This window comes from Armigeres subalbatus, chromosome 2, assembly GCF_024139115.2.
Source record: "Armigeres subalbatus isolate Guangzhou_Male chromosome 2, GZ_Asu_2, whole genome shotgun sequence".
NCBI lineage: Eukaryota > Metazoa > Arthropoda > Insecta > Diptera > Culicidae > Armigeres > Armigeres subalbatus.
The window spans coordinates 413,307,143-413,327,544 of record NC_085140.1 but is presented as its reverse complement, the minus strand read 5'-3'; the positions used below and the strand labels follow the sequence as shown (position 1 = coordinate 413,327,544).

Here is a 20,402-nt window from a genome sequence, read left to right as displayed (position 1 = left end):
ATATATATATATATATATATATATATATATATATATATATATATATAATTATATTGAATTCTAAATAGATTATATAGCAAACAGTCAGTCAGCCACTTTAGTCTAAATCATCTATTTCCTTGAGAGCTTGTTCTGAGGTTGAACCTGAGGTTGAGTCCAACCTTGAAAGCATGGATATCCACGAGCAATCACTCTGACGTAATGGTTCTCCCATTACTTTTTCATAGAGATTTTCACATTCTTTAAGGTAGAGGAATATTCTGTTGTTTAATAATAAAAATGCATAATCAAAAATGTTCATGCCGTCATAATCCTTAGCAAGCAAAATATGTTTCATGGCAATCAGTGATTCACGGCTAGCACCAATAGGGCCACAAACCATATGCTCGAGAATCAATTTAAAAATATCCAAATTATCCTGTAGCAAACTGCGTTGCAAGGCATTTTCTCTATCCCCAGCAATGTTACTTACAACGTCTATTTCTAGAGAACCGGCATGGTGCAAAATTTCCACAAGAATATTATACCGTTCCATAGAAATTGCCCATTCTACGGCTGTTTCACCTTTGTCACTTCTAAGGTTTATGTCAGCTCCTTTTCGTAGTAGCAACTTGACCATCTGGATATTATTCATGTTCACCGCCATCATGAGAGGCGAGTGCTTGCTTAGGATTTGCAGCACATTCACTACATTTTCCTTGCGATCAATTAAGATATCGGCAATCAATAAACTTCCGCTCAAGACAGCATAATGGATAGGAAACCTGCCTAAATGGTCGGGTGTAGTCTGATCAACTCCATGGTTCAGCAGGAATGTCACAACATTAAGCCGCCTGACTAGTATTGCGTACTGTAGCAGGGTGCATCCCTCATGGTCTTGCATTTGGAAAATATGAATATTTTGGACACTTCGTATGTTGTTTTTGAAGCAATGCTCGAGTAAGAATTCCAAAACTTCCCAAGAGCAGAGGGCATCCAACGTAAGCATCAGTGAGTTTTTGCCAAATTTATCAACTGCTGTCAAATCTATACCAGTGGAAAGCAATATTTTAATCAGTTCTATGTCGACATCTGAATGAAGACTGTTGAAAATAGTTTGCCCCCTTCTGTTGGTGGCGTTGAAAAATCCTTCTAAGTAAGTTGGTGAGCCCATTTTTCCAATATGCACAATGTACAGACTCGATCCAACTCGTATGAAACGAATTTGTTGAGTTTCGAGTTGAAACTGACCTATTATAGCAGACGATGATGTGCAACTATCCACTAGTTTGATTAAATCGTAACAAACAAATATCGGAAATGGCTTTGAGGTGTAGGATTTTGAAAGTGTAAAACTGCTTGGAAAGTCAGTCTTTGCGTTGAATACATCAAGAACGATATCAGAGATCATACCTTCAGATTCCATCTGATAGTCAATTTGTACGCTCAGGGGAGGTCCTGTTGGGGTCATACTTTTAATATTTATATCGAAACTTGCCAAATTACGAACGGATCTGAATATATTAATTCGTGGGTCATCGCATTTAATGACGCTGGATTCTATTTTTGTTACCGAACAACCATCGTCCATTTTTCCAAATGTAAGCATTTTGTTGAGCATTTTTTCAGAACGTTGATAGTTGTTCAAGAAAAGCCTTGATGATTCATTGAAGTTATTAAGCAATTCCCATTCGTGAACCACTCGCTTCCATTCATGCAGCTTAGCATCCTTATCATCAGCTTTTTTGAATTTGAACAATAAATCTTCAACAACATCAAGCATCATGGCGTCTTTTTTGTTGGCGTTCGCTAGGAGCAAAATTTTCTCGTTTTGCCAAACGTCACATCCCATTTTAATCAGAAATTGTGCCATGGGGACCAAACCGAACTCAGCCACCGTTGATAGAAGGCTTTGAAAATTGTATTCCGTGTTCGACAGGATTTTCAGAAACATCTTGAATATGCTCAAATTTCCCATCCGAATAGCCAAGTCTCCGGCATAGAATTCGTTCATGTAGTTCCAAGGATTGGCTCTGTGCTCAGTTTGAAGAAGTGACACGAGTTTCCAGTGTCGATGCCTCGTAGCAACGCTCAATGTCAAATCTAATATGGCTTGCGAACATGGCGGCAAGGTTATAATATCAAGGAGCATTTCAATGCGACCAAACCGTGCACAGAGCTTGGCACAAGTCTCAAACTTACTGCCCACCAAATGTTTTAAAATTCTTGGAAGCTTCAGTAAGTGCTCAAAGTATTCGAAATGATTTACTAAAATAGCAGCAATCAAATGATCCACAGTGGCAGAATCATCAGGAATCAAATCAAGCAAATAATCTAATGGACTGCGCAAATAAATAGAATGAATTTGAGCATCATGCAAATCAGCAGGTTTGTGATTTTTGAGATAGCCTATAAAACCTTGCGAATCTGAAAACAAAAAATATCCTGTGTTCAGTATTTCCAAAACACTTAGAATCTCTCGAATATTCTCCTGCTGGTGCAGATATTTCAACAGGCCTCCAAAGCATGGATAGTTTTGTGGGCAGATTCGTTGACACCATGACTGTCCATTCAATTCTATAGCAGCCATTTCAAAGTCACCATTGTGAATGGCCCTAGAAAACATCGATTCTGAATTGGAATAAAAAGGATCTACATACTTTCGCAAATCATCTGATTTAACGCAGTGAACCATCTCGGTCAGTTGTAAAGGTAGTAAGCCCTCAAAGACACCATTTGGAATCCAAAATCTCCCTGAGGTTAACACGCTATTTCCAATCAGATCAATGGCATCAGTGGCTCGAAAATTTGCTATTGAATCAAAATCCAACAACTGTTCTTTCAGCCATTTTGGTCCCATTGTTTTTGGATCGTTGATTCCCGTTAACGAGTTGGATTTAGGGATTTCAAACAGTTTCCAAGATTCCTTCCATGCCATAACTAAACCATTGATAAGTACCTTAACACGTGAACTGCACGTCAAAATGTCATACGATAATGAGTCGTGAGCTAAATAGTTACGAAAATTTCTTCCGCATATCATCTGCAAATCGTATTTGATTGTGTGAAAATTATCTTGAAACTGATTGGTGCTCGTTAGAATTTCACACAACTCCAAGAGGCAATACTCAATTGCTAGTACTGCCTTCTGTGGTATTTGAGCAATATTTTCCATCAGTAGTTCAATCGTGGAACAATTGTATTGGGTGTAGACGTTTCTAATCGATTGCTGTATGCTTCGGAAAATGTTTTCCAACTCAGAAATTTCTTTTTTCTCAATTTCATTGATTTCATCATCCAGTTGCTTCGATGTTGTGTTCTCAAAAACATCTCTGATGGCCTTAATTTTATGTTTGATCAAGAAAATGTTATTGAAATATTTCTTCTGATCCAATTTTTTGTTGAGAGCATTTTCTAAAATATGTTTATCATGACAATTTTTATCAACCAACATCTTGTGTAAGCGGCTTACAATTTCACGGACCTCCTGGTGACTGTGATATTCTTGCATGGATTCTCTATTGATTTCGAGATTGAACAGTGTTGATTTCAATTCGTTTACATTGTGCTCTAATAATTCTATTTTTTTCGACAATATTTTATGATCTTCATCCAACACCACCCAAGTATTTTCTATGTACTCCCGGATATTGTAGTCATCTTTTGGGAGTAAATTGATGCAGAGCAAATGACGGACATTGCCGGTGGAAAAGGCAGCGATCTGAATATCTCGAAACCTGAAACCGAAACTGTCTTTGATTTTCTCACGTAGTTTCTCTATGGTTCCAAGTCTTCTGCCGTGATTCTTTTTAATTCGCTCAAAAGATTGAAGCTCCCTGGACGAGAATAAATCTACCATTATGGCATCCAATGACTCTTGAATATCATCATGATATTTACAGATGACATCTAAACACTGAACTTGGTAGGACTCGATGATATCCTGATTACCCACAAATTTAATTAGCGATTTAAAATTATGTAAACTACGACACCGATACAAAGAACCGAATAGACAACGCCAATACTCCGAATAAGTGCAAATCAAAAGCATCGCAACGGTCACCGTCAACATTCTAACCTGCTTCTGTTCAATACGGGCATAGAACGTGTATTGCTCTTCGAGGGTAAGAAATTTCTTAACAAGAGGATAATCGTGGCATGTGACGTCTCGAGTTTTTTTGACGATCAAAATGTAGTCTCGAAGCTGATAATTGAGGGTGCGGTTCAGTTTACTCGGCAAATTCTGGGAGTTTTTGGTATTCTTAATGCTCTCTCCAAATATTTGATTGAACCGCTTCAAAGCTGCCACAGTTCTTTCCTTACAGTCATCATAGGAAGAAATGTGTTGCAATATTTGGAATATCTTATTCAATGAGTACAACTGTTTAACTCTGTAATACAATTTTGAAATTTGTTTGCTTGTTTTTGAACGTTTTGTGGAATCGAACTCAATGGGTTCGGACAATAGGACGCTTTGCACTACTGTCTCAGCGTTTTTTGTCAACAGAGAAGAAAACTTCTTCGAAAATATTCTATTCCAAATATTATCCGAGAGCTTCGGAAGGGAATTGTCATTTCTGCAAATACGACTCCAATCAAATTGAATTTGCTTTCGCTTCGGACTAGAACCGCTATCTTTTATCATGTTACTCAAACGTTCAACCAAATTGAAAAACAAACTAAGGAAATGTTGTAGTTGCCCTGCAATAAACTCAAGATACTTCATAAGTGTAAGTTTATTCAATACCATTCGATAAACCGTATAACTTTCAGAACCAGGTGTCATAGTTTCATGCAAGTTGAAAGAAGACAGGAAAATCGCCAAAAGAGTTGTCATTTCTTTTAAAGGAATGCGTTCGAAGTAAGGTTCGTTTTTGTGATTTTTTTTAATAAAAATAATTGGTTTGTCTTTAATAAAGAAGAGTTGATTATGAACCATTCGTAAGTAAAACAGAACTTCGTTATCAACCCCCAGAAAATCGCCGCGATCGGAGCGATATTTCAAATGATCAACATATCTCACAATCGACTGTATAGAACCAATCCAATCCATAGGGTTCTTAGAAACGGTGGAAATAGAGCAAAGCACATTGAAACCATACTGAGCCAGTTTATGCAAGAGGAAAGTCCGTAGTTCACTGGATATGTAAATCTGCTTGATGTACATCTCTTGCAACGCATTGGATATATAATTGAATGTGTGTTCATCATTGAATTTGTGGTACGATAAAAATAATTTAAAAATGTCTACCGAAGACTGCTGAATGATCATCATAAACCGCGAATGCAGATCTTCGAATTCTTGACAACTAACATCCATCAAAAAGCTCAGTAATTCATTACATCCTTTTGAAAGGGCATAAGTCATTACTGGCAAAACCGGCTGTGGTGGTTGAATCCAAAATTTATTCCCAAGTGCATGACAGAATTTCAAAAGAAGAATTCTCTGTTGCTCGCTCAATGTTTGGCAATCGATAATTTTATAACAGAATGATGGCGCCATCCAAATGTCTTTCTGATCTATATCAATCTCTGTTCGCATTGACGAAATTGACTTTAAAAGCTCCAAATAATCGTACTCTTTGCATGTTCCAAATGACAATCTGCACTGTTCGAATATGAATGACGAAATCATATTTTCTAAACGATCAGCATTTTCCGCATCAATAAAACTGGTTCTAATTGATGATTTTATAATTCGCAGCATTGCACAAAGTTCACCATGACTGCTTGGCAATAGTTTGTTCAGAAAAGTGAAATAATATGTGAGAGATTGAACGTTCGCAACATCAATTAATTTCCGGGTCACGTGACAAAATGTTTTTGGTTGCCAAAGTTGACTCCCAGCTTCACTCTGACCCAGTGCATAGATGAATGATTCCCAACAGAAAAACGTCTCATTAATATCACAAATTTGCTTATTTGAAAGCGAAAAAGCTTGATCATATCTTTTCAAGGATAAAGCCGCTTTAATTTTGAAATCATCAGTCAACATTCGATGCACGAGGTCTACCATTATAGGTTCTGAAATGATATACTTAGAAAATGTTTTCAATTTGAGGTAAAGTTGTTTCGTGATTATATTCCTCAGAGTTGCACTGCTATCAGCGTTCAATGATTCGAATAAGTAAACATCAGGATAGGCACCTTGCTTAATGCATTCGAGTATCTGATTATCATCAGTATTCAAGAAACTTGACTTTAGCTTTCTTTGAGTTTCTACCCAATTTGGACCATCGCGTGAAATGTCTTTCAAACCATTAGTTTCTACAAACCCTCGTTTCTTGTAAATATCTGTGAACAATAATGCTCCCATAACAATATGCAAATTGGAATTTTTTATAAACACCTCATAGCTAGGATAATCCGTGGTCAAGAAATCGAGAAACCGCGTGCCATAAAACATCTGATGACCACATTTAAGGAAATCGAGCTCATCCTCAAATTGGGAAACCTTATTCAGTTCTTCGAGGTATCGGATCAGCATAGCCCGAAGCTTTATTATTATACAATGAGGTAATTCTTGGTAGTTTTCTAAAAGACCTTCAATTGAAGAACACTTAACGTCAGCAAGAATCATTTTGATTTTCTCGATCAGATCATGAAGCGAATTCTCCGAACCATTTGTGACCAGAGATACACTTGATTCGATACTCGGAATGTTGGCTTTTAGGAACCATGTTTCCTGCTCAAAAATATTCCATAGCTCATGAACCGATTCAACAGTAGATTTATCCACATTCGTTTCCATTTCCTGATGAATACGAACTTTTACTTTGTCCAAACCGGCATTATACTCCATTAGATCTACTATTTCGCATGATTTAATTCTGTCGAAAGAAATACAAATCGCTTCAAACTTCCGTAAAATCTTATGTTTTTCTGTTACATTACGATTTACTGCACCTGACCCCGATTGTTGCAATAATTTAGTATAGAATTCAGAAATTTGATGATACACAAATGCATGAAATGTGGAAATCTGTTCAGCTCTTACAACATATCGACAGAGTATTTTGATTTGTTTTACCGATTGACAACTTCCTAAAATACTTAGAAAACTCTGATACTCATTTCTTATCAAAAGAAACAATTCAATACCTACCAATATTTTCAGCTTTGACAATTGAACAAATAACTTTGTGTTGTTGATTTTTCCATTTGTTTCATTTGGTTGTTCTTCCATATAGCTTTTGATCTTTAGCAATTTCTCACAGAGTCTAGTAAGACTCGGAAGACAGAATGATGCACATTCAATTTGAGTTCTTACAAGCGATATTAGAACTCCCCTAGAACTTTCATAGTCGCCATAATCAAGTATTGCCAGTAAGTTCATCCAAATTCTTTTGATGGTGAAAAGTTTTTTCACTTTGCTGCTGCATATTTTCAACTTTCCAAACTGCTCCAAAATGTCTTCATTCATTACTGTTTTGCTGCCGTCCTCATCTGATATCCGTTTTTCCATACACGACACAACTGCTCGCAGATACCTCATCACATCAGCAGGCAGCAACAACATTTTATAAATTCCGTACTCTGCTTCTTTCAAGTTTGTTAAAATAAACATTGCAAGACAAAATTCCATCTCTCGCACAGGAATATCTCGCAATTCTTCAACGTACACCACCTCTTGCAATTTCACCAAAACCAATCGAAGTCGGAGTGAAAATTCATCATCCAAATGCTCCTCCATATCTTCAACTGTCTTCAAATGGATGTCCTCAATCAGCTGCGTCATGCGAGTTACCGATGTTCTCCAATCCAATGGACTGCCTTTGCGACCATCGACGACAATCCTCTCCATGCCATAGCGTGCAAGTTTGTAACGGATAAGCACTTCAAGTTCGCAGGGCAAATAAACATTTTTCACCTCCCATTCCAGCAAGACGTTGGACCATTCCACGAACATACGGTCGTCAATACAATCCTGGTTCTGAAACTCTCGTCTTAAAGTTTCAAGTTTGGTTTCATCCATTTTTTCTAGAAATGCCAAAAATCCTAGAAATGTATTTTATTTTAATCAAATATGTACTGAACTACTTTTAATCAGAAAATTATTATCTGTAGTCTCAAACTTATCACAAGAAATTCCGTTTTCGAACTAACCAATTGAGTTTCTCGGAATTCATCCACACACTATTTCGAACCCTCTGCGCACACGTTTATTCGTGTTAGGCCTTGATCACCATTAGCGGTGTGTTTCAACACAGGCGTCCGCTGGTATTCGACTTGACGATGCGATCTGAGCCGATAAGTCAGTCACAGTCACACTGAACTAACCATACTTGCTTGCCGTGAGGAGAGCCGGCCGGCATCCACGATCGGCGCTCATACTTTTTCGTGTGAAGAGCATATAGAATACATACAATTTTTATTTAAATCTACCAACACGAAGCTTCTTTCTGTCTCACAACTTGAAGAAAAATATTCTGCGTAATATCTTTATTGCAGGCAGGTTTATGTCTGTTGGCCAAAGTTTCCAGTCCACGAAATATACTGTCATGCTTTCGTATTTTCATATATTCGTATTATATTTATTTTTAAAATTTCATTACTCTTATTTTACACTAGCTTTATGTACCCGGCCTTGCTCGGAATTTCCAGTTTGGTTTTCAGTTTTTTACAATCACGAAAAGATAAAACCAATTGGTCAACAGAGTAATTTTGTTAACTTATTGATACTTCATCATTTGATTAAAAGAAGGTTTATGGAAACATTGACTGATCTTGAAAAAGGGATCGTTGGTTTGAATAGGCTTATTCCGGGCAAACGTCAATTGCTAAAGAAGGAAAAACATCCACCGATGCTTCATCCCGGGCAAACGCCCATTTTTAAAGAAGGGATCACACTCACCATTGCCTTATTCCAGGCAAATGCCTACTTTTAAAGAAGCAATCACATCCACCATTCAGAAGGAAACACATTAATCATTGCTTTTCACTGGGCAAGCCATGATTCCGATGAAGGGTAACAATTATCATTGCTATATACCCAGCAAATGCATGCTTTCTATGAAAGATTTTTCTGATGCTGTTCATAATTATTCCAAATGCCCTTCATGTCGAATGACCTCAAGTCAAATAGTGTTATGTTAATGGCCTGCTTCATTCAGAGATATGTAATTTTCAGGGAAATGCCATATTCTGGAATATGTGTAACGGTGAGAATCATTTTTGGGAAATATCATTTTCGTTGAAGTCATTTTTGGGGAAATGTTATTACCGGGAAAATGTTATGTTCGAGGATTTGCTATTTTAAGAAAATCGGCAAATTTGTTTTTGGAGCATTGTACAATGTGAAAGAACCTCGAATGAACTAAATAGGAGGGATTTTGAATTAAGTCGTTTTCCAAACAATATGCAACCCCAATAACCTCCCGCATTCCAAAAGTTTCTCCCAGCCTCTCTATAATAGTTTTGGGCAGAGAATACGTGTTTACAAATTTGGTTTGAATTGACCCATGCGGTAAAAAGGTATACTAAACTGTTCGTTTAATAAATATACCCTCTCTCTCATTCAGCTATGACTCTCCTATCCAGTCTGATACAGTCTTCCTTAAACAGAGAATATGGGTTCCAAATTTGGTGGACATCGGTAAATGGGTTCAAAAGTTATGCTGAATTGATCGATTACTAAACAATACCCCTTTCTCACACCATTCCCCTTTTAAAATGACCTACCATCATGCACTAAAGTTGTTTCCTCAGGACATACAATATTTGATACAAATTTGGTAGAAATCAGCCAAGGGGTTCAAAAGGTACACTGAGTTGTTCAATAACTTAGCGATACCCCTCTGCCCACACCCTCCCCCTTTTTCCATGAAGAATCCCCAACCTCCCTATCGTCATCTCCTAAAGATAAAGAATGTGTGTTCCAAATTTGGTAGAAATCGGCCAAGGCGTTCAAAAGGTACACTGAGTTGATCAAAAACTTAGCGATACCCCTTCTCTCACACCCTCCCCCTTTTTTCCAAAAGGCATCCCTAACCCCCCTATCGTCATCTCCTAAAGATAAATAATGTGTGTTCCAAATTTGGTAGAAATCGGCTAAGGGGTTCAAATAGTACACTGATTTGATCAATAACTTAGCGATAACCCACCCCCCACACCCTCAACCTTTTTCCATAAAGCATCCCTAACCCCCCTATCGTCATCTCCTAAAGATAAAGAATGTGTGTTCCAAATTTGGTAGAAATCGGCCAAGGGGTTCAAAAGGTACACTGAGTTGATCAAAAACTTAGCAATACCCCTCCCCCCACACCATCCCCCTTTTCCAAAGAGCATCCCCCTATCGTCATCTCCTAAAGATAAAGAATGTGTGTTCCAAATTTGGTAGAAATCGGCCAAGGAGTTCAAAAGGTACACTGAGTTGATCAAAAACTTAGCAATACACCTCCCCCCACACCCTTCCCCTTTTTCCAAAAGGCATCCCTAGCCCCCCTATCGTCGTCTCCTTAAGATGAAGAATGTGTGTTCCCAATTTGGTAGAAATCGGCCAAGGGGTTCAAAAGGTACACTGAGTTGATCAAAAACTTAGCAATACACCTCCCCCCACACCCTCCCCCTTTTTCCAAATAGCATCCCTAACCCCCCTATCGTCGTCTCCTTAAGATGAAGAATGTGTGTTCCCAATTTGGTAGAAATCGGCCAAGGGGTTCAAAAGGTACACTGAGTTGATCAAAAACTTAGCAATACCCCTCCCCCACACCCTCCCCCTTTTCCAAAGAGCATCCCCCTATCGTCATCTCCTAAAGATAAAGAATGTGTGTTCCAAATTTGGTAGAAATCGGCCAAGGGGTTCAAAAGGTACACTGAGTTGATCAAAACTTAGCGATACTCCTCCTCCACACCCTCCCCTTTTTCCAAATAGCATCCCTTACTCCCTATCGTCGTCTCCTAAAGATAAAGAATGTGTGTTCCAAATTTGGTTGAAATCGGCCAAGGGGTTCAAAAGGTACACTGCTTTGATCAATAACTAAGCGATAACCTACCCCCACCCTCCCCTTTTTCCAAATAGCATCCCTAACCCCCCTATCGTCGTCTCCTAAAGATAAAAAATGTGTGTTCCAAATTTGGTAGAAATCGGCTAAGGGGTTCAAAAGGTACACTGATTTGAGCAATAACTTAGCGATAACATACACCCCCACCCTCCCCCTTTTTCCAAATAGCATCCCTAACCCCCCTATCGCCATCTCCTAAAGATAAAGAATGTGTGTTCCCAATTTGGTAGAAATCGGCCAAGGGGTTCAAAAGGTACACTGATTTGATCAATAACTTAGCGATAACCCTCCCCCCACACCCTCCCCCTTTTTCCATAAAGCATCTCTAACCCCGCTATCGTCATCTTCTAAAGATAAAGAATGTGTGTTCCTAATTTGCTAGAAATCGGCCAAGGGGTTCAAAAGGTACACTGAGTTGATCAATAACTTAGCAATACCCCTCCCCCCACACCATCCCCCTTTTCCAAAGAGCATCCCTAACTCCCCTATCGTCGTCTCCTTAAGATGAAGAATGTGTGTTCCAAATTTGGTAGAAATCGGCCAAGGGGTTCAAAAGGTACACTGAGTTGATCAAAAACTTAGCGATACTCCTCTCTCCACACCCTCCCCCTTTTTCCAAATAGCATCCCTTACTCCCCTATCGTCGTCTCCTTAAGATGAAGAATGTGTGTTCCAAATTTGGTTGAAATCGGCCAAGGGGTTCAAAAGGTACACTGATTTGATCAATAACTTAGCGATAACCCACCCCCCACACCCTCCCCCTTTTTCCAAATAGCATCCCTAACCCCCCTATCGTCGTCTCCTAAAGATAAAAAATGTGTGTTCCAAATTTGGTAGAAATCGGATAAGGGGTTCAAAAGGTACACTGATTTGAGCAATAACTTAGCGATAACCCTCCCCCCACACCCTCCCCCTTTTTCCATAAAGCATCCCTAACCCCGCTATCGTCATCTCCTAAAGATAAAGAATGTGTGTCCCAAATTTGGTAGAATTCGGCCAAGGGATTCAAAAGGTACACTGAGTTGATCAAAAACTTAGCGATACCCCTCCCCCCACACCCTCCCCCTTTTTCCAAATAGCATCCCAAACCCCCTTATCGTCGTGTCCTTAAGATGAAGAATGTGTGTTCCAAATTTGGTAGAAATCGGCCAGTGGGTTCAAAAGGTACACTGAGTTGATCAATAACTTAGCAATACCCCTCCCCCCACACCCTCCCCCAGTTTCCAAATAGCATCCCTAACCCCCCTATCGTCGTCTCCTTAAGATGAAGAATGTGTGTTCCAAATTTGGTTGAAATCGGTCAATGGGTTCAGAAGTTATGCTGGAACATACATACAAACATACATACAAACATACAAACATTGAGTTTTATATATATGGATGGATGGATGGATATGGATATGGATATTTCATTATATTAATTTTTCATATTTTTACATTTTAATTTTTTTAATTTCCATATTTTATAATTTTATATTTTGACATTTTCATATTTTTTTAATTACGTATTTTACACTTTCCCAATTTTACACTTTCATGTTTTATTATTTTCGTGTCTTTCATATTATTATGTTTTTATATTATCATATTTTCATATTTCTTTAAATTTAACATTACACTTTTGTATTTGATATTTTTATGTTTTTGTTTTTTATGTTTTTTATGTTTCTTTTATGTTTTATGTTTTATATATTCATATTTTTGTATCTTAATTTTTTTTAGTTTCGTGTTTTCAGTTTTTTTTAATTTTCATTTAGTAAGTTTTATACTTTTATCACATCACGTTTTTATGTTTCTTGTTTTCATATTATAAAATTTTCTTATTTTCATGCTTTTATATATTTACATTATTGTAATTTGTACCTTCATATTTTCATGATTTAACATTTTCATAGCACACTAAAAAAACATCCCAGGAAGGAAAGCTTCACAACCTTCCATGTAACCTTTAGAGTGCGGCCAGAGTAGACGCGAAGTGCGATGCGAAGCGTCCATATGATTTGACAGCTCCTTATTATTGACTGTTATTTCTTAGCGTGCAATTTTCGCGCGGCGTCGCGTAGACGCGTCTACTGTAGCAGGCACCTTATGCAGACGATGTCCTGGAACATAACTTGCTATCTGATACGCATAACATTCTAAATAATAATCAAATTCTTTACAACCTCCAGCTTCTTCTACTAGAGATGTACATCCCGAGTAAACTTCGCCTCCTACAGGGGATGGACAAAATAATTAGGATAGGCAAATTTTGGGTAAAATTAGATGTGTTGTAACTACCTTAGTTATCATCCGATTTTGACAATTCAGGCATGCCTGAACTAGAAAATTAGTGCAGTTTGACGGTATGTTCATGGAACCAACTATGGCCACCGGATTCCGGAGATATTCCGGGTTTTTCGGAGGTAGGTTCAAAACCGTAAATTTGAGGTGGATATCAGGAGAAGTTGTGGTTAAAAATTGAGTAATATTAGTAACCACAAATGAAGTAGGGCTCTTGCTGATTGGAACCATATATTGAGATTTGGAATCGGACCAGAATCAAGTGAGATATGGCCATTTCTTTATAATCGGTTCCGATCGATACTTATCAAAGGGGTCAGGCCTCAACTTCATTTGAATCTCGCTTTTTGATAGATCGTCCACCATGATTTTATTCCAGAAAGCTTCTAATGTGTCAAGAATGAAAAACCAATTGAATAAACGGATCCTGGAGTCGCAGGGATGTCCCCGGGGAACCTGTGAATGGGGGCATTTTTGTTTGAGCACCAAAGTCAGTCATTCGACGGCTCTTTTTTAATGATTTTCGATCAGGAAGCGAAGTCTGAATATAAAATGGTCCATTGACGGCTCTGACCGCTTCCAGGATCTACGGATTGGCCCCGGGGAACCTGTTGGAGGGGACATTTTAGTTTTACTACCAAAACCAGTCGTTCGACGGCTCTCTTTTCATGGTTTTCGATCATGAAGCGAAGTATGAATATAAAATGATCAATTTACGGTTCTGACCGCTTCCAGGACCTACGGATTGGCCCCGGGGAATCTGTTGAAGGGGACATTTAAGTTTTATCACCAAAACCGGTCGTTTGACGGCTCTTTTTTCATGGTTTTCGATCAGGAAGCAAAGTATGAAAATAAAATGGTCCATTGATGGCTCTGAACGATTCCAGGATCTACGGATTGGCCCCGAGGAACCTGTGGAAGGGGACATTTTAGTTTTAGCACCAAAACCAGCCATTCGACAGCTCTTCGTTCATGGTTATCGATCAGGAAGCGAAATACGAAAATGAAATGGATCATTGACGGCTCTGACTGCGTCCAGGACCCAAGGATTGCCCCCGAGGCACCTGTGGAAGGAAACATATAAGTTTAAGCACTAAATTCAGTTTTTCGATGGCTTTTTTTATAGGTTTTCGATCAGGAAGCGAAGTATAAATATAAAAGGACCATTGACAGCTTTGACCGCTTCCAGGACCTACTGGTTGCCCCCGAGGAACAACCAAAAAAAATAAAAAAGGTTATAAATCCTTATCTGCTTTACATTAAAAAAACAACATACGTCCATTTAAGCAGGTTTGAATTCCATTTCAATAGTTTCCATATAATTTCTAAGCAACTGCCGCAAGCTCGCCGCGCTTGTGTCCAGTTGGTAAGGGCATATCGCCCTGCCTACACTGGGGTGTTTTGTCCAGTAAAACATATTTTGGAAAAACGTTTGAAGATGGGAGCAATTTTATATCATACCTATTAACCACTGAGAAAAGTAATTTTGTTGCCCAACTGAGTGTTCCAGTACAGGTTCTACGGACAGTATGCTAGCGTCGCTCCGAATAATGTTGAGCAAACAAACATTGAAAGTTACATCAAAACAGTAACTTTTTGTATTATTGCTTGCTATTAGTGTCATTATGTAATACGAAAATACTTCCACATTCACATAGTATGATAATTTTACAAATATTTATAGGTACCAACTTAATTTGGCTCTTAGGTAATTATAGTTTTCTAGAAATCAAAGTGGGGCGTTTTACCCAGGTGCATTATACCGTCTTACCCTATATCACTTTTTATGCACTATTCACTATATACATATACGTATACGTTATACACTAATGCCGACCGCGGTCACTGCTCCGGCTCTACTTTTCTGTGCCAAACTGGTGCGGAGCACGGTTTCGTGACGGGCTCGAAATTGGAAATTTTCATTTGAGGTGATGCCTGTGTGTGTATGTGTGTGCACAAAATAATCTCACTCACTTTTCAGGCACTTATCCTTAACCAATTTGCTCGTTCGACGCGGAATCCTTTCTCATTGTTTCGTATTGAAAATTAGCGGAATCGGACTATGCGATTCGGAGTTAAGGCCAAAATACTTTGCTATTCAAAAAACATCTAACTCATTTTTAGGCACTTACCCTCAACCGATTTGCTCGCAACAAGTTGCATTCCTGTCTCCTGTCTCCCTGTTTGCTCGCAACAAGTTGCAGAATCCTGTCTCATTGTTTCCTATTGAAATCGGACCATGAGCTCGGAAGTTATTGCAAAAATAATTTTTTTTCATACCAAAAGTGCGTAGAAATTACTCACTCGAAAAAAAACGAGAAAGGCACCATCACCGCTAGGTGGATTAATCTGGGTTTTAATATGTTATAGCAGATAATAATATGTATTATTTTGCACTATGGATCATAATGGAGAAATGATGGACAAAAAAGTTATTTTTTTTTAAAGTTGGTTTTCAAAAAAGGTCGAAATATTTTTTTTTACGTTTTCATCAACTCGATACTATGAAAGTACGTAAAATTTTCAAAGGAAAAAGTATACAGTATTTTTTTTTTGTAAGTGCTACCGTTTCTAGGATACATGTTATATGATAAAATAAATCGATTTTTTTAGTTTTCAGATATTTTCGAATATTCTATTCAACCCAGAATCAAATTTTACTAAGCCGTTGGCTTTGGCTCACAAATACTGGTAATGGGGTAGTGGTTGAACATGTTCATGGTATGAGATGGTGGAGAAAAAATTCTTCGTTTGGAAACAATCAAATAATCTGTCTACCGTGTACAACCTCCCAGTCAATCATTTCTAGCAATAATCTTTCAATCAATACTAATTTTTAGTATACCATTCAGCGGACTTATATTCAATATTGTAGGTGGATCAGGATGGATAAGTGATAGACAAATATAGGAAATGAATTTGAAAATTACAAAATTACGATAAAAAGGAAGCCTAGAGTATCCTTGGCCAATAGTACACAGATAGAACAATCCACTGAAATTTACGCTAAAAATCATGCACATAAATGGAACGCCATTATAAGCGTAATTGCACAAATCGTCAATATTGCATACAAGTAGTAAGCAATCTTGGTAGGAAGAGGACCTTTTCAGCGAAGAATAACGTAAATTTCCGCATGTCAAGTCTTACGCGTTGTTTATCTTTCATATTTTTTTTTTCTGTGTAGAGGAAACGCCGTGTACATTTTTCAACCTTTCGGCATTCGTTGCAGTATATGAACTTGTAATCAATTTGTTTTGGCCTTGCATGAATTGAGCAATATAGCCAAAATTCAAATTGTGGAGTCCTGACAGTGAATTTGCTTGAAAACTTCACAGAAAAAAATAATGAAAAGTAAACAGTGCGTAGAACTTGAGATGCGGAAATTTATGCTTTTCTACGCTGAAATTATGCCCTTTCTAACAAGTTTGCTTACAACTTGCATGCAAAATTGATTATTCACGTCAAATATTGTATACATTAAGGCTATATCCCGCATAGAATTACGCTAATAATGGCGTTCCATTTATGTGCATGATTTATAGCGTAAATTTCAGTGGATTTTTCTATATGTGTTCATTGAACTAAGATCAATTATTCGAATATCTTCCACTCCATCACACAATAAATCATTACCACTAGATTTGGTAGTTTATCTGACCGATTCCAAATCTACACCAATTAATTTAGTAATCAGAAAGATTTCCAAAACGTTTTTTTAACACGTTTATTAATCCTTGCAACAGGTGTCCATCTTCAATTGCATTACATTGCACGTCCCCAGGACCCCAATTCCACTGAGTGCAGCAGCGTGTTCGTGGCCTTCCACGAAGTCGCCGGCCACTGTTGAATATTGTTTTCGCTATTCTTACGTATTTTATACGATTCACAATATTTTCTTCTTTGTATACTTGTGTACTTTTGTATAACGCCAACGCGACGAACGAAAAGTGATCGAACGAGAGAAAATACTTCAATAAAATGCACGAGCAAAAATCACGTCCCTACGCGCTGCTGGACTGGAATTGAAACTGGTATTGAGGATTGAAACCAAACCTGTATAACACTATGGGTCTCTAAGCCTTCTACAAAAAGTTTGTTTTCAGGTTGAAATGATAGCCCTCCGGCAGATATATTGAAACTAATTAAGAAAACATATCTTATTAAAATGACTAGCTGACATCGTATTATTTTTCCTATCTTTTGTTTCATTCTAACTTATCGCCTCGTAATTTTGGAGCGGCTAATATCAGTTTTCAGGTTGCTTGATTAACCGATTCAATACGGATGGGTCATATATAACCCAAGACGAAAATCAGCTGTCAAAAATCAGTTTTAAGAGATAGAGCCTTGCTTTCTTCAGCAAAAATGTTCAAAATGAACTGTTCCATCCAGGTCAGGTTACGGACACTAGGATGATCTAGATCATCCAAACTATCCTTGAGTTCTAATTTTGATGTTCTAAGGAATCAACATAATTTTTTACCACATTCTGGTTAAATATTTGAAATTGAAATGCTTTATGATAATATCCCACGCCTGTCCAGCAGTATAAAAGATCTTTTCCAATATCTAAGATACTCCAAACAGTTCTTGAACACAGATATTAATATTCAAATCGGTCAACAAAAAGATCTACGATGTCCTCACTATTTTCATGAGATGGAACAGCTCCACGGTTCCTCATTACACCGTTACAAATACACCATAGAATTTGTTGGACATCTCCAGCACTCAAAACTATCCTTAAGTACAGGTCCTAATATTCAAATCGATCAACTTGATGATCTTCAATGTCCCCACGAGTTTTATGAGTTGGAATAGCTCCATGATACCTCTTAACACCATTACAGACACATCACCGAATTCGTTCGAAATCTACGACACTCCAAACTCTCCTTGAGACCAGATCTTAATACTTAAATCGAACAACATGAAGATCTTCGATGTCCCCACTAGTTTTATGAGTTGGAATAGCTCCAGGGTTCCTCATTACACAATTACAGTTATACCACAGAATTCATTCGACATCTACGACACACCTAACTATCCTTAAGTACGGATCCTAATATTCAAATCGTTCAACATGAAGACCTTCGATGTCCCCACTAGTTTTATGAGTTGGAATAGCTCCAGGGTTCCTTATTACGTCATTACAGACACACTTTAGAATTCGTTCGACATCAACGACACTCCAAACTTTCCTTGAGATCAGATCTTAATACTAAAATCGAACAACACAAAGATCTTCGATGTCCCCACTAGTTTTATGAGGTGGAATAGCTCCATGATACTTCGTAACACGATAAATTAAAAAAAAAATTAAAAAACACTTCGTAACAAATTAATAACACCATAGAATTCGTTTGACATCTACGGCACTCCAAACTATCCTTGAGTACAGGTCTTAACATTCCAATCGAACAACATGAAGATCTTCGACTAGTTTTATGAGTTAGAATAGCTCTAGGGTTCCTCATTACAGCCGGGTATCAAGAGACGCCGTGGTACCCGTAGACCAAGCTTTATTCTATAACTCTATTGACGATAAAAGAAACAACAAAAATGTGGATGCGATGATTGCGATCATAATAACAGGTTTTTTTTCGTACGTATTGTGTACGTAATGATGTCCATTGGAGCAATTCCAACTAACAAGCAAGTTTGGGAACCTATGCATCACTCTGTTATAGAATTCTGGAGCTCCGTAATTGTTCTGGGAATACTGTGGGAATATTTATATAACGGTGTAATGATGTTCCATGATGGTTCTCCAACTAACAAACAAGCTTCAGAATCTATGAATCACTCTGTTGGTCTTTTAGACCTCCAATATCTGAACTCATTTATGTCACCGTAGATATTCTGTGAATGTATTATTTGTATATACTGGTGTAATGATGTCTCATGGGTGTAGGGATTGAGACGGGTATCACAAGGTATGTAGATTGAATAAGAGCATATACATTAGCTATGAGTACCAGATGCGAGAGTGACAGGTAAACGAAGTTAACCTTCAGTTTAGTGTTGTATTTCGCGGGAAGTAGTTGTGCTTCCGAGCTGATGCGTATCGAGCAGCAGCTGGAGATGGCTGATTTGATCAGTCATCCCCGCCGGACACGAGAATGGGGTTTTTACAATTAACACATAAGCGGAGTTGCCTTTGAATCACTTTGTGGGTCTTGTAGATCCCCAAGATCTGAATTCAAGAATGATTTGGAGTACCGTAGATATTCTGGGAATATTGTATTTTGTATATTCTGGTGTAATGATGTTCCATGAGGTTTCTCCAACTAACAAACAAGCTCGGAAATCAATGAATCACTCTGTTGGTCTTGCAGACCTCCAATATCTGAACTCAAGAATGATTTGCATTACCGTAAGAGCTCTGGGAATGTTGTGATTTGCATATACTGGTGTAATGATGTCCCATGGGGTTGCTCCAACTAACATACAAGCTCAGGACTCTATGAATCACTCTGTTGGTGTTGTAGAACTTCAACATGTGAACTCAAGAATGGTTTGGAGAACCGTAGCTATCCTGGGAATCTAGATTTTTTTTATATATTGACGTAATCATGTCCCATAGGGTTTCTACAACTAACACACAAGCTCAGGAACCTATCAATCACTCTGTTGGTCTTGTAGGCCTTCAAGATCTGAACTCAAGAATTATTTGGAGTACCGTAGATATTCTGGGAATGTTGTATTTTGTATATACTGCTGTAATGATGTTCCATGGGGCTGCTCCAACTAACACACAAGCTCGGGAACCTATGCATTACTCTGTTGATCTTGTAGACCTCCAAGATCTGCACTCAAGAATAGTTTGGAGTACCGTTCATGTTCTGGTAACACTGCGATTTGATAAAAATAGTTTTATTATGTCTCAAGTAGCATTGCCAACTTCAAATTAGGATTCAGGACCCGTAAAACGCTTTGTTGTTCATGTAGATCATCAAGATCTGAACTCAAGGAAGGTTTGGAAGCCCCAGAAGATCTAAAAAATATATTTTACCCCATATTTCTACTTTTTCTTGGTATACATACAGTTTTGAAGCAGAATGTCCAAAATTTATGTTGCAATACGAAGAAAAAAAAATCCGTATTGAATCGGTTAAACGATGATGGGTC

At 38.0% G+C, this 20,402-nt stretch overlaps 1 protein-coding gene across 2 annotated transcripts; it reads right to left on the bottom strand.

Moving 5' to 3' along the window:
- Window positions 1-97: 97 nt before the first annotated feature.
- LOC134213377 (uncharacterized) lies at window positions 98-8,199 on the bottom strand. 2 transcript variants are annotated; one of them, XM_062692388.1, is made up of 2 exons: window positions 8,089-8,199; window positions 98-7,980 (listed from the first exon to the last, which is right to left on the bottom strand). In XM_062692388.1, exon 2 carries the CDS (start codon window positions 7,955-7,957, stop codon window positions 98-100), a length of 7,860 nt encoding a protein of 2,619 aa, XP_062548372.1. In that variant the 5' UTR covers window positions 7,958-7,980; window positions 8,089-8,199. The 2 variants fall into 2 exon arrangements, with proteins under 2 accessions (XP_062548372.1, XP_062548373.1); XM_062692389.1 differs by lacking the exon at window positions 8,089-8,199 and having other exon boundaries at window positions 98-7,026; window positions 7,088-8,051.
- Window positions 8,200-20,402: the final 12,203 nt, after the last annotated feature.